This window comes from Ornithodoros turicata, unplaced genomic scaffold (genome assembly GCF_037126465.1).
Source record: "Ornithodoros turicata isolate Travis unplaced genomic scaffold, ASM3712646v1 Chromosome87, whole genome shotgun sequence".
In the NCBI taxonomy this organism is placed as follows: domain Eukaryota; kingdom Metazoa; phylum Arthropoda; class Arachnida; order Ixodida; family Argasidae; genus Ornithodoros; species Ornithodoros turicata.
Genome location: NW_026999395.1, coordinates 484,237 through 501,614, shown reverse-complemented (window position 1 = coordinate 501,614; position 17,378 = coordinate 484,237). Strand labels below are relative to the sequence as shown.

At 47.8% G+C, this 17,378-nt stretch overlaps 2 protein-coding genes across 2 annotated transcripts; both read right to left on the bottom strand.

The window, feature by feature from the left end:
* Positions 1–9,731: 9,731 nt before the first annotated feature.
* LOC135374634 (uncharacterized) lies at positions 9,732–12,320 on the bottom strand. Its single transcript, XM_064607588.1, has one exon. The coding sequence runs from the start codon at positions 12,318–12,320 to the stop codon at positions 9,732–9,734; it is 2,589 nt and encodes an 862-aa protein (XP_064463658.1).
* Positions 12,321–12,385: 65 nt separating this feature from the next.
* On the bottom strand, positions 12,386–12,982 carry LOC135374633 (uncharacterized). The gene has a single exon (XM_064607587.1). The coding sequence runs from the start codon at positions 12,980–12,982 to the stop codon at positions 12,386–12,388; it is 597 nt and encodes a 198-aa protein (XP_064463657.1).
* Positions 12,983–17,378: the final 4,396 nt, after the last annotated feature.

The window sequence follows — 17,378 nt, the reverse complement described above, 5'->3', positions numbered from 1 at the left end:
TTTTTTAATGGCGTTTAGCTGTAAGATAATGTTCGTCAACTTTCTTCTCTACAAAATTAACTCTCACGTGGTAAGGGTTGAGCAATCCGTGGGAGCCCAGGACCCGAAACCAAAGTTGCTTTTTTTCGCCGCTCGTTGGCAGCACCGTCCATGTTCCGGCAATCTTCAAACTATTTATACGTAAAAATATGCCGAATTGAGAACTAATGCTTCTGTGTCTTATCAAACAATGATGTTGTGCACGACAGCGGGCAAAAATATGGGGGTTATTTTTCACTTTGCAGTTCCTTTAACGTACACACCTTTAACCATGCAGCTTCCCAGGTCCTGGGCGAATGTCAGAGCCGTCCCCCCGAGAGTCTGGTGCCTCTAGACTCCACCCTGAGCCCTATTCCCGTGGCGGCTTCGCTACTGCACAGGTGAGTTCCGAATGCCTCGTGAGACGCACCTTTTTCTCACGGTAACTTCTAGCTCTCTAGCTTCACGTTAGCTTCTTTAATTCACTTTCACAATGGTGTGATGTGTGTCTAATGAAAATTTCAACCATGCAGTATCCCACTTCCTTGGCGAACGTGGCAATCCCCCGTGCAGGCCCCAGCGAGTGCGCCGCCTCCAGTCTCCTCCCTGTGCTCCATACCCGAGCTAGCGCCTCTACAGAACACCGGATCGCACCTTTTTCTCACGGCTACGTTTGAATGCTATCTCCCCTAGCTTCTTTCATTAAACTTTCGCATGGGGGAGAAGTGAATAAAGTACTGTGAACACAACATTTGTATCATAGCAAACTGCAGTAAAAAACAGCATATATTATATAGCCCGGACATTTTGCTTGACCTTATCAATATCCAAAGCAACATTGATCAAATACACGCCTAGTGCTCCAGCTAAAAGCCTGTTAACTCTAACAAATTCAAAATTATGTCGTTCACACTGCGAATACCAACCACTGTACCTTATCATCTTGGTTCCTGTGACCTTGCGCGTGTCTCATTTAAATAGCTCAGTGCCCTCTTTACGACGAACTCTCTTAGTCTAGCCCCCCCCCCCCTATCACTTACATCATAACTAACGCTAACGCTCATTAGGATTCTTACAACGCAGTCTAAAGCTAGCACCACCATCAATTGAAGGACGACGGAAACGAAAATAGGCTGCGAAGCTATTTGCCTCATATTGCGATGTGTACCAAAACAATCCGAATTCGACTTAGATTTGCGTATATTAGTTGAAACGCCGCCACAATCGCGATATAAAATTCGGCCGTGGAGCACTCTGAGCCCTGGTGAGCGTCGCCGCGCCGCCGTAGCAGACCACGGAAGTGACGCACGTTGGCTCTCCTGTTGAGTTCCTGACTTTCATTTCGCTTCATTTCATTTGGTGTTTCGGCGTACGTCTAATCCCTGCTACGGGAAAGAACGGAGACGAAGAAGCATGTACGAACCCATCTCTCGTAGGATATATTGTCTTCAGACTTCCACGAGATCTCCGAATCAAACATCTTCAGGCGTTATTCAGAATTCGCCGTGTTTGTACCGTGCAGCCGCACATGGAGCGCGAGAGATATTTGACGTCACGCGCTCCTCAGATTTTCCCGCAATGCTTGGCGCGCTCCATGGGCGATCGTGTCGAGTGGGCGGCCCAGCGCTCTCGTAATCGTCAGAAATATGGCCATCCGCACAGCGTACTTGCAAAATACTAGTGGCACATAATTTTACATAATATTTACACCTTGCTCGTCCCCTTTTTGCAATGGACAAATTTCGTTTCCGTTGTCCTTTAAGAAACCACCTACACTACCCTGGTAGGACCTAAACTGGAATATACTGCGTCCATCTGGGATTCTTACCACACAATTCTCAAATTATATCGAGAGCTTCCAGAATCGCACCGTACGCTTTCTTCTCAACGACTACAGCAATGACTAGAGCGTCACTACTATGAAGCAATCCCTTTCTCTACCCCCACTAGCCTACGTCGTCCTCCACCCGGACGTTCCATTTTTCATAAGATATTCATAACACATCTTTGCACTCTTCGATGTTAAATTCTCCACCTGACGTGTCTGAACGTCTCGATCATCAATTCAAAGTCGAAGTTCATTCCTCCAGGAGTAATTACTATTACGATCTCACCTCTGGAATGATCTCCGCGATGAGTGTGTTACCAGTGATGGGCTATAACTACTTTGAAAGTAGTTTAACTACAACTACTAACCACTTGTATTAATAGTAATTGTAACTAACAAACAGTAAACAGTAAACTAAACAGTAACCAGTAATTAAACTACAGCTCCAACGTAAATAACGAGATAAACGTGCACTAGATTATGCCGCAAGCCAGTATATAGAGAGAGACCAAAAACCGCAACCTATATCACCAGACACACACGGTTTTGCTGAATACCGTGGAATATCAAGCACCTTGATATAATTTGCTTACATCCGGCTTCAATGTTCAACGATTTTTCCTTGTACACTTACTCTCAGGTACATTTCACTGGAGACCCACACTACATTTCGCGGACAGACAAAGGGGCTACAAAAGGAACAAAATTTAAACAAAACAATACCATTTGAAATGGTGCTGGCGCATCGAGTGTCTGGCGCTAACGAAAGCCATTTATTTATTTAGCTAACCTTCGAGCGGCCTTAGACCATACAAAGGGGGTGAGGCACTCGTAACACACACACAGAACAGGAAAGAAAGAAAACATAATACTAACACTACATACGGTCAAAATGAAACGAATAAGCACACTTCTATTACGTAATAAATACTGATACCGCCTACTACATAGAGTCAAGATGATACACAAGTCTACTGCGTAGTAAATGTTGAGAACTATATGGTTATGCTGGTGTGTTGGGGCAAAATGATGTAATAGCGGTGACAAAGTGGTCGTGATCAGTGATGGTCGCAATGTGGGATGGCAGCTTGTTCCATTTCAATGCTGATCGCGGGAAGAATGAATTAGAAAAGGATTTGTACGCGAACGAGGTATATGGACCTTATGCATGTGATCGACACGACATGAAATAAAATGGCCAGGATAATGAGGGGTATGAGGCATGTGACGTCGGATGTAACCAAGGCTACGACTAGCACCGGAAAGGATATTAGTAATATAGGTGTTCCAGGACAAGTCAGCGGTGAAGTGGACCCCTAAATATTTATACGATCCGACGCGTTCAATTGGTGCATCACAAACTGTGTAATTGACGGTGGACGATGTTCGCCTTCTAGTAAACCGAATCAGTTTTGTATTTTGACGGGTTCAGAAGCATCCTCCATGTGCTACACCATTCACCCCTCACTCTGCAAGATCCGGTTGTCGTCGTCAGAAAGATGACTGCGTCGTCCGCAAAAAGACTCACTTTCGATAAGATTGCCGCGAGGTATATCATTGACATAGATTGGGAATAATAGTGGACCCAAGACTGTGCCCTGTGCGCGCCAGAAGTAACAGGAGTGAAGGAGGAAGATGTGTTATTCACGAAAACCTGCTGATGGCGGTCGGTTAGAAAGGTATTAATGCACCTGATGACGAAAGGGTCAAAATTAAGCGACGAGAGCTTTGCAAGAGGCATCAGCATATAGCATCAGTTTCAACGTTATTGTCCAATGCAGAAGCGATATCATATGTGAACAAGACAAGTTTTTTTGCGCAAGACAATCCTTTTCGAAACCCTGTTGATTTGGAAAGAAAAGTTATTTCCAGAAAGCGCGCAATATGAGCATACACAACGTGTTCGAGTAGTTTGGAGGGAATACTCGTCAGGGATATTGGCCTATAATTAGCCGGCGACGTCTATTACCAGACTTAAAAATGGGATTACCCTACCTAACTTCCAGTCCCGAGGGACGATTCCAGTGTCCAGAGACTGTTGCAAAATGTGGCATAGAAAGCGGGATGATATTTCCTTGGTCTGTATGAAGACCTTGGCGTTGATAGAGTCGGAACCAATTGACGTGTCCAGCCTAAGCGACTGAATTCAACTGGCAATTCCAGGTGCGCCAATTGATAGCATGGGCATTTGCTGGTCGATTTGCACTGGGCCTGGTGGTAGCTGGGACCCATCATTGTCAGAGAAAACGGACGAGAAAACGTATTGAAAGCGCTGGCCCATTCTCTTCAGGTACATAACCGCCCCTATCATTGACCAATGAACACTTGCAGTTGATCTAGGATTAATAATTCTCCAGAATTTCTGGGATTATACGCCATGATTTTAGGAAGCTCAGTGTTTCAGAACTTGCGCTTGGCATTGAGAACAGCCTGTTATATTCAACAGAGGTAGTTTGGTACCCAGACCAAGCATCTGGATTTCCAGAGCGTCGCGCCACTCTGTAGTACCTCTGCTTCCTGTTACGTAAGAGCCTGAGAGCGGACGAACCAGGGGGACTCACGCTGCTCACGTATGAGCATTGTTCGAATGTGCATGTCGGCAAGCGCCAGTAGCATTTTTTAAAGCAAGACCAGTTCTCGTCGACCGTGCGTGACGGAAAATGCAGCAGGGAAGTCGTCATACGACGATGACAACCCTTCGCGAATTGCTTCAAGTTCGCTCTGTTGTATAAATGGATGCGTTTCCTACTCGTAATCTCTGGGAGGATGGAACAGATATGGTGGCAGATATAAACTATGGTCACTTAAGCCATCTTCGACCAAAGAAGGCTCAGAGGACAAGATAAGATCAAGTATAGAGATGATTGTAAGGTGGATCGTGTGGGAAGACGAACCGTTTGCGTCAAATTGAAGTCGAGACATAGGTCAATGAAGGAACGGCATCAGCTACAGAACTAGTTGGGGTGATGCGCCCAGTCTAATGTGGAAGGTTGAAATCTCCAAGGAGAAGTATACTGTCCGCGAGAAACGATACCAGCGAGTACGTTATGTAGCGATGAGTTCAAGTCTGAGTGCGGGGAGGAGGGCGGTAGCAAACGCCAATGATTAATGGTGGTGAGGTACCTTCGAGTGACACACAAACAAGTTCTTGTTCCGTACTGATTTCAACTCTCTTGGTTCGAAATGTGGACTTCACGGCCAACAGAACGCGACCGTATTCGGGGACAGCCAAGTCTCTGTTAGTGCTATGATATCAGCAGAATGATCGTCCACAACTGCGGAATATTCGATAACTTTGGACAGTATGCTACGTATATTGGTGTAAAGAAGGGAGAGGCGGGGGTTCCGTGGTCGTTCAGTAACAGTGGGAGTGTGTCGATCATATAGCTATGCGCTATTTCCATTTATTTCGTCAACAGAATTACAAGTATGATTGAACTTGAAACATTTCTTATCAGCAAAGCGGAGCCTCGAAGGAACAGATAATGTTTTGGAGAAGGCCATGAGGTGTCTGCGCGCCGTACACACTGATTCCGGATAATCACAACCCACGGCTGTGCCCGTGCCCTTGAGAGCCGGAGCTGCCGATAAGACTGGTTTCTTTTTGTAGTGTAAGAACTTCACTATAACGGGGCGGGACTTGTTAGGTATGAAGCGGCCTATTCTGTGTGCCCGTTCGATGTTGTCAGTTGCTAAACTCATGTTGAGCTTATCTGAGCGGAGTTTGATATCAGCGCTTTCTGGCTCCGCCATGTTTCTGCTTCATTATCAGGAAGTGCGAAAAACAGTCAGTTAGAGCGGCGTTGGCGGGATTCGAGATCGTCAAGACGAGATCGCATCCTCGCGTTTTCTGCTGACAGTTCACCTATGGCTGTATGGAGCCCAGACACCTCGTCAATTACACTTTTCACAGAAGCAAGATCAGCCTCTATCCGTGCGCTAAGCTCACGGAATGACATATTAGTATTAGCATGAAGCCGTATCGCTAAGAAGCTGCGCTACTCCACTGGCCAGCTGTGGCACAAGCTGAAACTGCGTCCAGCAATTTCTGAAGCTGTTCATTAGTTGTGGGACCCGTGTTCAGCTCGACATCTCCAGATCTCAATAACAGGATTCGAAGTACAGGCTCGGACACACTAAGAGTATCGCGGGAGCGCATGACGTGCAAGTTCGCTAGCGCCGCGTAACGGATGTTCCTGGGTTTGAGACCTCGCGCCTAGTGAACGTTCGCACCCCTCGGTTGGGTTCCTCATTGCTCTGGTGGCGCCGGCGGGCGGGGTGACCCACCTGCTCTTGCTATTCAATCTCTGCTGGCGATGTTTTGATCTGTGCGTGGCGCGACGTAATATTTGTCCTATCGGAATCGAGAATAAAAGTGAAACAGGCGCATGTCGCGGCATACGTTGTGTCGTTAATACGGTAAAACGGTGTTGTTAAATCTTCCGATTTTGTCATGTAGTAACTGTTTATTGTTATGTATATTTAACTGTTTATTTTCTTGTTATGACGTTTGTATGTCATTACATGCGCCTGTTTCACTTACCCTCTCGATCCCGATAAAACGTTGACGTCGTAGAAGATTACGCCTCGCCACGCACCGATCAAAACATCGCCAGCAGAGACTGAATAGCAAGAGCAGGTGGGTCTTCCCACCCACCCGCGCCACGAGAGCAATGAAGAACCCAGCTGAGAGGTGGCGAACGTTCGCTAGGCACGAGGTCTTAAACCCAGGAGCATCTGTTACGCGGCGCTGGCGTACTTGCAGGTCATGCGCTCCCGCGATACTCTTATGTGTGTCCGACCCTGTACGCTCAGACATTCGCATGCAATAACAACGATCGCCTGTGGGCTCGGCGACACGAACAGACACAGGTTACTGGTCCTCTTAGTGAACATAGAATGGTGATTACCAACCTGCATGAAAAGCAAGAAGGGTGCTTTAGATGTCATCCCTTTCGTGTCACAGAGCCCACTGACGACCATACAGCGGCAGTCTTCCGACTTTGGCTTTGGATTAGGATTAGGCAGAATCGTCGAAGTTCCGGTTGACTGGCTGATGCAGGTGAGAGCTCGGAGCGAAAAGTACCGGTTCGTGTCGATTATCAGGAAGAACAAGTGGCACAGGTTCGAAGGGGACGTGGCTGGATGAACAATCTGGCGCGAACGGTGATAGCTGCCGAGTGAAGTCACACATGCCAGCAACTGCATGAAACGCAAGAAGGGTGCTTTAGATGTAACCCTTTTCGTGTAGCAGAGCCCACTGACGACCAGTCTTCCACGTCTTCCGACGTTGGCTTTGGATTGGTTGACTGGCTGATATAGCCATTCCCACTATGTGCCATCTTGAGATCGGTTCACTGTAGACCAGACACTGATGCCTTCTTAGCACAACCATCAAGATATTTGACTATGACCCTTTAGCTTTTGACGCTCCCAGATAGGATGCGATGAGGGTAGAACCTGCAGGCTGCACTGAAGTTTTTGCTTCCTGCTCTCACGTTGACATCCTTATAGCAGTGTTCAATAACGAAAGAGTCTATCGCGGCAACATCAAACAGGACGCGAAGAGACACAGCAATGAGCGTGCAAGACACATGTTTTTTTTTTTACCTGGATTGGCTTGGATCGTGCTTCGGTCTCAGCCGTGTCCAACTGAGCCGGCGAGAGTTTCGTAGTTAAGTACAAAAAATGTAGTTCAACTACTGGCTTCTAATTACTCTCCGTTGAATAGTTGCAATTACCTTGTAACTACATAGAAAGTTTACTTACTACTGTCCATCACCGATTACATCATTGTATCTCTAGCTGTTGTGTATCTCGTTTATATGTATATACCGTATAGTATCTTGTACGTTTTGTTTTTCTGCATGTTGTCAGTTATCAGTTTTGTCATGCACTGCGTTCGTCTTCATTTTTTCTGTATCCCCACCGTGTGCCCACCTCCACTATGCAATGCCTTTGGGCTCTTAATGTATCGACAAGAAACAAATAAATAGCAGGTTCTCAAAGTCTTCTTCTGTCACCATAGCAGGCCGTGGTCTCTCCGGCAGCTGACAAAGGCCAATATGATAATTGCGTTAGTGTGGCGCCCACGTATACCGTGGAATCCAATGACCGAGAAAACCTGTTCAAAGTTAACATACACATATATGATGTGAGCGTGACAACGTGCGACACGAAGCAGCAACTTAGCAGTGAAATCTAGAGCACACAGACAACGACACGACAACGGTATAATTCCCCTTACGGAGCACGTCGTAGTAGCACTGTGACAATGAATGAGAGTAAAAAATATGGTCGTGAAGGAAGGGTTGGGCACTGAAAAAAGTATCGGTAACGATACGGGATCGCGTTACCGTAAATTCGTAACGTAAATGCTTTCCGATACCGATTTAGTAAGTATGAGGATCTGCACTCTGACACCGAAAAAAGTATCGATTTCTGTAACAGGGTTACGTGCAACATTGCTTACTGATTGGTCCGGGTATGTTCAAATGTAAACAATGTTCGTGACTGGAGGGAGAGGATAAAATTATTAATGAGTGTAAGTCACGATACGCACAATCACGATCGCCGACCGTATCAAGTGTGTGAGTCCCTTTCGTTTTCACACAGCATGGCAGCACCTATGCGATAATATGCTATCACGTTGACAATGGAGTGCGATTACTGTGATGCGTGCTTAGTGAACTCTTGCTACAACGTCCCACAGCGGTACTAACCGAAACCACTGTATGGGCCTCCGAACGAAGTCGTTCCCTTCACACATCGCGTAGCAAGAGTCGCTGTTTTTCGCTACATCGATCTGAGGTTGATGCTCAAAGTGGTACTACTACACTTTAGCACTTGGTTTCCGACCTTTCCTTGCTGACCTTTCCGAAATAAACGTATATCCCCCCACTTGCTTTCGGGGCGTTTTTAAGGATATTTTTATTTCTATTTTTGCCTGTCAGAGTAAATACTGTAAATGCGTGGTACATAAATGGGTACCTGCGTATCTGTCACTTACACACTATTTGCAAAACTTGAGGATTTTGAGGAAGTCATTTTGGGCTGGCACACGTGCGTATGCACATTGATTTTGCCAAATCGCTGATGTCACCCGTGTATTCAGTTTTATTAGTAACTGCGTGAGTATTTCGTCTACCACCTATCGGTGACCTTTGATGGTCATATTTTAAATTTCAAGACGGTCGGCGGGAAGTGTAGCAGGAATGACCTATGTACACCTCGAACGCTCTACTCTAGCCGTCTCAGTCGTCAACTTTAACGTTTGTTTGCTTGTTACTGTTTTACAAACGTAGCTAGGAACCTACAGACTAAAGGCGGCATAGCTACTTGACACGGGCAGCACCGTAGCACTACAATGTAGCGATCGTTATCGTTATAGTAAAGTTCGCGCACCCAAACCGGGTATGTAAGTTAGTAGTAAAGATAGGTTGAGAAACTACGACAATGAGAAACTACGACATGGACCCTTGGACCCTGCCCTGAGCCCTGCGCGTGTTGTGGAACTTCCACTCTTGACTGGACCTGAATTCCGCTGGTCCCAAACACAACGAACCCTTTATTATGATGAGAAGTCCTTTGAAGACAGCTCCCAGCGTTGCAGCCGTCTCCAGAGCATCCGGTTCCAAGCAGGCCGGATCGCAGAATACCAGAACGTGCGCTTCCCTCGCGTGGTTAGCTTTTTGGCCTCGTCTTTCACACTTGTCAAAAAAATATGTAACATCCTCCCCCGCGCAAAAAAAAACGTTCAAGTCACTCAAGTCAAGTTCTAATGGGTACAGAACTGTACAGGGCGACGAGTCACAGTTCCACTGGGTAGTCTGACTTGACAGGCACGTACGTTGCCGTCTCGCCCCCTATACACAGCTCGGTCACTTCACGAGCTTCCACATGCTCCTTGGCGCCTTGTCTTCATGCAGTAGGACCACATCACCTTCGCCAATTGCTCTTTGGTTACGTTGAGCGCGACACAAATGTGCCGACCGAAGTTCAAGGAGGTACTCTGTTTCCACCTCTTCCAAAACCTGTCCGCAATCTGTTGTCGGTGACGCCATCTTTTGACCGCTGTACTGGCTGTCGAAGGCTTCACAGGAGCCGCAGGTTGTTCCGGCAAGGCCGTCAAAGTCTTTCCGATCAGCAGGTGCGCTGGAGTCAGCGCGATGGGTTCCTCTGGACTCGAATGTAGAAAGGTTAATGGTCTTGAGTTTACGACAGCTTCTACTTCTGAGAGAAGCGTTTCTAGCTCCTCGAATGTGAGACTTTGGCGACCCAGGGATCGGCGTAGACAGTTCTTGACAGTTCGAACCATCCGTTCCCACATGCCGCCCCACCAGGCTGCCCTCTCGACTATAAATTGCCAGTGAATCCGTTTTGTCGAGACAAAATCTTGAAACTCGGTGCTGCACATGGCTTTCCAGAGCTCTCGGATGTCTCGCGCCGCTTTCTTGAAGGCCAGAGCGTTGTCGCTGTAGATGGTAGACGGTACCCCTCTCCTTGACAAAAATCGCCGGAATGCCATGACGAAGGCTCTCGCTGTTAAATCCGTCGCCAACTCCAGATGTACAGCTCTCGTGGTCGCACAAGTGAAGTGTACGACATAACACTTTGGTGATGCCGTGTTGGTTGTGGTCTTCACATATAGGGGGCCAGCAAAGTCCACACCCGTGGTATCAAATGGGTGAGTCGGGTCGGTCCGGGTAGCTGGCAGCGGTGCTGTTGGCGCAGACGCTGGTCGTGCCCGGAATCTCACGCAGACAGCACACCGGTGGATGACCGACTTCACTGCCTGTCTAGCTTGAAGCAACCACCATCTTTCACGCAAAGCCGACATTGTCGTCTGTACCCCGCCGTGTAGCATGCGTCGGTGCGTGTTCATAATAATCAGCCTAGCCAAGGCGTGGCATTTCGGTAGTATGATGGGATGTTTGATATCCTCACAGTTGTCTGAACACTGAAGCCGGCCCTCTAGCCGCATTACTCCACCTTCGTCGAGAAAAGGGTTGAGCTGAGCTATCCTTGAAGTTTCGCTGATTCTACGATTCTTTGTCAGCGCTTGAATCTCTTCAGGAAAGACTTCCTTCTGAGTGTGTTTCACCCAAAACGTCTCTGACTCTGCTATCTCGATGGCTGTAGGCGGCCCGGTGGTTCGCACGCTACGACGGCAGTTTTCCGTGAACCTTCTGACCCAGCTGGTAACGCGCAGAGCGCGGTTGTAGTCGCTGTACGTAGCAAGGTCGAACAAAGGGGAAGTTGCTTCTGCGCCAGTTGTCAGAACCGCCGCTTTTGTCATTTCATCCGTGACACTGCTGAAGGCACTGACATCATTCTGATGCTGTTCCGGCCAAAACTGCTCCGGCTTCGAAAGCCAAGATGGCCCCTCGAACCACTGTTTGTTTCGAGACAACGTCTTGACAGTTTGTCCTCTCGTCACCGCGTCCGCGGGGTTCTCATACCCAGGGCAGTGCCTCCACTGCTGCACACTGCTCTTTTCTTGGATCTCAGCTACCCTGTTTCTGACGAAGGGTTTCCACCTGCTTGCTTTACTCTGGATCCAACTCAGTGTAATAGTGGAGTCTGTCCAGAAAGTCATCTCCTCATCCGGTAGAGCCAGTGCTTGATGTAGAAATTTCCCGATTCGAACACCAACCACAGCTCCCAGTAGCTCTAGTCTGGGTAGCGTGATGACTTTCAGTGGCGCCACGCGTGATTTGGCGAAGAGTAGAACCACTTTCGTCTCCATGGTGTCACTTGTGCTTCGAAGGAATGCACACGCTCCATAGGCACTTGGACTGGCGTGTGAAGATGTGGAGTTGGTACCGTACCGAACCACTCTCCGGGAGTACGCATCGTTGCACGGACACGTCCCGTAGGTCGGGTAGCTCAGCGCGCCACGCATGCCACTTCTTGGCCAAATCGTCAGGAATTCTGTATCCCAATCCAGCTTCGCCTTCCAAAGCTCTTGGAAGAGCATCTTAGCTCTGATAGTGTACGGGGATAAGAAGCCTAACGGGTCGAACAGCCTAGCGGACGCTCCCAATATAGCCCTCTTGGTGTCTCTCATGTCAGAGATTACTTCCATGAGATGATCCGCTGAGAACCGTAACCTGTCGCTGCGCCTATCCCACGCCACACCGAGGACCTTGGTCTGCGACAGCTCTGAAAACTGCTTCTCGTCGTTCAGGCTGCCAACGTGTGTATTCAAGAACATGTCTTGGAGCTCAGCTGAATTTGAAGTCCATTTCGATAACTTCATGCCTGCCTTCTCTAGGAGGTCTTGAGCCCTTTGGACGATTTTCTTTCCTTCTTCATCGTTGGCTACGCCAAGAAGCAGATCGTCGACGTAGAATGCGTCAATTAATTTGTTAACAAGGTCTCTATCGGGCTCGTCCACTGACCGTAGATGGTGCTGCAAAGTTGCAGTCAACAAGAAGGGACTTGACGTCGTACCGAAAGGCACTCTTGTCATTCTCCAGCACTGGACGTCTGGGTGTGGGTTGTTCTGCGCTGGAGCTTGAGAGAACCACAAAAACCTCAGTGCATCCCTTCTTCTTTGATGCCAATCTGCAGGAACGCCTTTTGAATGTCAGCGGTGATTGCTACTTTGTGTAATCTGAAGCGCAGCAATACGGGAATTAGATCTGCTCCTAATTTCGGGCCTTTCTCCAGATGATCGTTGAGTGAAGGAACACCTGGCGCGTGCGACGAGGCGTCGAACACCACTCGAACCTTTGTGGTTGATGACTCGTTACGGACCACAGCTCTGTGAGGCATGTAGTAGATCCGCCCAGGCTTCGCGCAGTTGGTGGTGACTACCTCCGCGTGCCCGTTTGTTAGGTAGTTCCGGATGACCTCGTCGTACTGCTGGATGGCGTCACTGTGGGCTAAACGTTTCACAAGCCCTTGCAACCGCTTTTCGGCGACTTCAAGGTTGCTGCCTAGCTCCCCCTTGAGACTTTTCCATGGCAAGGCCACTTCGTAGCGTCCGTCCAGCATCTTAATGTTTCGCTTAAACTCATCCAGCACTAGCTGGTCATGTTCGGTGTTGGTCATGACTTCATCCCGAATGCCGATGCTATCCAACTCCCAGAAGTTTTTTATCACGTCTTGTTCTTCGGCTGTGCATCCCATCCTTAGGACGCACACGGCTGTTGTCGATCGTTCCGTGCACTCACTGCTGAGACGAGAGGGTCCTTGGAAGGTCCAGCCAAAGACCGTATCAATGGCTACCAATCTGTCGTCCTGTTTGTCCCTCTTCACGTCTCCGTTAAGAGTCTCCACAATTCGTCGCTGCCAACCAGTAGACCAATGCCTGCTTCACAGTTCACGCTTGGGAATAGAACGTCGTCCGCAATTAGATGTCCTTCTCGTCGTAACAATTCCACAAACTGCTGAGTGGTAGGCACTTCGGGAAGATCCTGGCAGATGAACGGGATAGTGACTGCACGTATCACGTAGTCAAGTGGACTGTACTGGCTTCGCAGGTGCACTTCTACTACTCTCCCCAGGTGGACTTTGGTGGTTGTGGCTTGGTTTGCGAAGGTGTGGATGTGTAGTTTCGCCTCACCAACAACTTGTAACTTGAGCTTTTGCGCAATATCCTCTCGAATGAACGTTTTTGACTCCCTCCGTCCACCACCCCTCGTAGCTGGGTACACGCAGTGTCAGATGAAGCCCAAGCCCGAAAAGTTTGTAGTAGTACCTCCGTGTCATGAGGTCGCTTGTCTTTGTTACTTATGATCTGGTTGCTCGCTGCCATCACACTGGTCATCGCCACGGCGTCAGAAGCACGTCCAGGTTGTGATCGCGACGGGTCGCAGACTACGGCAACGTGCCTGCTGCCACAACTGCTGCAGGTCACTTTGGCGCGACAGTACCTTGAACGATGTCCTCTTCTGGTGCACCGGAAGCACCGCATCTCTTTCGCCAGCCTCTTCATTTTCTCGGCTACTGGTAGGTTCTCTTGGCAGTCTACCGTGTCGTGTTGAACTGAGGAGCAGAATGCACACTTTATAGCGCTCTCGGTGGTACTTTGAAGAACCATCCCAGTGGGAACACTCCTGCTTCCTTGGGCATGGTACGGTTTAGTCCCCGATGGCGGCTTGGAGTCTTTGACCCCCGATCGCTCTAGACTCTCCAATTCGATGCCAATGAAGTTGAGAACCTTAGTCAACTCATCTGTCCCTCCCTCGGCTGTAGCAACTTGAGCTTCCGGTGTGGCCGTCGCGCTCTGAACGGCTGTAGTGTCGCGGAGGGCAGTCGTTCCATACCGCACGGTCCTGTGATACTCGACAACCATTTCCGAAGGGATCGCCGACAGAAGGATGTCCGCCAACATTGGTGCGTAGCTGCTTGTCATTACACCCAGGGCTTTCAGGCCACGAACATTGGCTTGAACGTGGTCGTACAGACGTCGGAGCCCTGACGGGTCTCTTCGGGACTTTACCCCTGGCAAAGTTCGTAGCTTGGCCAGATACTCTCGCTCAATCTGGTACGTATCTCCAAAACGCTGTACCAGGATCTCGATGGCGCGTCATAGTTGCTAGCAGTTGCCTGCAACCCACGGATGGCGGCTGCAGCTCGGCCTTTCAGCAAAGTGGTCAAGTACTGAAACTTCTCAGTCTTGTTGAGTCGCCGGTTGTCATGCACCGCAGTGCGAAATTGCTCCCAGAACATCTGCCATTGGGTGAGCTCGCCCCCGTAAGTCATCAGTTGCAGCTTTGGGAGCTTGACGCCTGCCGGAGCTTGCTCGCTGGCTCGTGGCGTGGCAGGCAAAAGAGCCTCTGAGGTCACCGAAGTTGCCTGCTGTTCCACGGAGTGAAGGTCGGCTAGACGGGTTTGCACCTCGGCCATGGCATTGGCCGCCTGTTCCTCATAACTAAACACGGTTTCGCATTCCGTTGCGAGTTCGTCCTCCTTGATGTAGACTTCAATCTCCTCATTCACCTTTCGGAGTTCCCGATCGGCCACTTCCAATCGAGCCAGTAGTCCATTCAACGTGGTCCTATTTACGCTGAGATTCTGTCGAAGGTCGATGACTCGTTGACTATCCTCGTTACTTGGGCACGGCGTGCTGCTCGCTTGGGCTTGAGCCGGTCCATGATTCCTCTCCGAATCACAAACACAACGAACCCTTTATTATGATGAGAAGTCCTTTGAAGACAGCTCCCAGCGTTGCAGCCGTCTCCCAGAGCATCCGGTTCCAAGCAGGCCGGATCTTAGAATGCCAGAACGTGCGCTTCCCTCGCGTGGTTAGCTTTTTTCGGCCTCGTCTTTCACACTTGTCAAAAAAATATGTAACAGCGCGTATTTTTCCCTGCGCGGCGCGTCCCTACGCGTTTTTTTCCCCGCGCGGCGCGTTTGCGGAGGCTTGTCCGCGCCATTATAACATGCAGAGACATGCAAAGAAGGGCCATACACAAAAAGTACGAGTCAAAGTATGTTTATTAATGCAAATTGTAATGCCAATCAGGTTGCCAATTGTAAAGCCAATGGTGCTGGGAATTCTGCCAATTGTGATGCCAATCAGGTGAAGGAGAAAAACCCAGCCGAAAAACCTTCACCACCTGTAATAGAAGAAACACAAGACACATAATAAAGAACATACTTACTCATTACCAATTTCGCAGCTTCCATATGGGTATGACTCAATAGCATTAAAGAGGTATCTCTTATCATCATAGGGCATGAGTGCAAGCTTAGTTGTTTCTACTGTATACATGCATTGGCGCTTACTACATATGGTCCTTTGGGGATGACTTACCTTCACACTATTAAACAAAACATCTTTATATACATCGTGATGCAATTCCTTACGAGCAATACTTTTCTTAACACCTTTTGCTCTAGCAATTTGACTATCGTCACTCAATCGGATAGAATACATTTTTGCTTTCAAGGCAACAACCTCTTCAATTATTCTACCTCCAGTCTCATCCTTGAAGCGGAACAGAGCCTCTTTATTTTTATTGCTATAGAGTGGATGATCAATGGATAGGATGAAAGGTCGAGGTGATCATCTGCAATCTTTTTGATTTCCTCTTCATACTCTGACGTATGAAACACACCAATGATAGAATCGGTATCCGAATACATGATGGTGATGGGACAATTCAATTTTTCCATAGAGTGCAATAGACAAATTCATACATTACCAACTTACTATAATCTAAAATACAAAAACCAATCTGCAATGGAAAGCTACACTTTACCTTCCTTTTCTTCATCTCATACAACACACAATTCTCTGACAAAATTTCAAATCGAATGCAATCATTTGAGGAGCTATATCTTTGGGCCTCTTCTTTGCTGAATGCTATCTTAATTGATCTAAATCGCCTGGGGAAAGGAGCGTCCTGCCATAAAGGGCATTACAGCTTAACTTCAGTATCTTCTTCTCAAAGTCCGTTTGCGCTGCAATGCGTCGCTTAATGTTCATTTCAATGTATGGACCAAAGACCGTACCCTGACGAAATTTCAACACTCTATGAATTTTGCTCACCCGCATACCTAACCTACAATATAGACTCAGCAAACGATAATGTACAACATACTCTGTTTTATCATTACAAGTGAGAAGTAACTTACCCTGTGCCGCAGGTTTGTAATTCAATTGGTCTTTTAGAGCCAACTGATACTCAGACAACCAGCTCTCGTCAACCTTTTGCTTCATTGGAGCTAGTGGGAAATACCTGGTCTTCTGGTGTAGCTCCGGTGGGTAGACGAGGTCGCACACGTAAATGTAGCCATACTCTGCATCCTGAGGATGGTTAATGATGTCCAAACTCGAAAATTCGGATTCGGGCACCCACTCGAATCTTCCAATAGGCAATGGCAATGTTTGGCAACTGGCATACAGACTGTTTGCATCCCAATAGGAGATGTAACTTTGCGGTTTCTCCGGGTCAAAGTTTGTACAATATTTGTTATTGGCAGCAGCATACCTCAATCCTTGTTGGCAAATACCACCTCTAATAGAAGACTCGATGGTTCGATACATATCTTCATCTGTAAGCAGCTCGATCTCGGCCTTTGTATACTTGAGAGCAGCCTGCCAACTGAATCCAGGTAGACTGACAAAGTGCAGCACTTCCAATCCATATGTCTTCATAGAAAGCTGTCTAAAATGCTGCATAACATCTAACAGGAGCAGGACATCACATTCCAAATAGATCAAAGTATAATCTTTCAGCGATTTGCAATCAAAATGCATATGTTTCCCGAGCAAAAGCATAGTCATCGTCGCTGATGTGTGTTCCATTCAAATCGTCATAAAAACCATCCTTTGCTGGCAGGCATTCTTCATTGTAGACTTCAAAGCTTTTGATCCAGGAATAAGGGTACACACCTTTCCTAGTTAAACGTGCAAAGTCATTACCATACACTGCTGTAGGCACTTAAATGCATCAATTCCTTCCGACACTTTCAAACTATCTACCAAGCAAGAAAGGGAACTATTTAAAAATTGTGGTGTCCCTGAATATGAGATTGCCATATTCAAAATTCGAATCTTCTCCGAACTCGTCGC

Coding starts and splice junctions, on each gene's coding strand:
- LOC135374634 (XM_064607588.1), bottom strand. CDS start 12,320: ATGACAAGAGTGCCTTTCGGTACGACGTCAAGTCCCTTCTTGTTGACT.
- LOC135374633 (XM_064607587.1), bottom strand. CDS start 12,982: ATGGGATGCACAGCCGAAGAACAAGACGTGATAAAAAACTTCTGGGAG.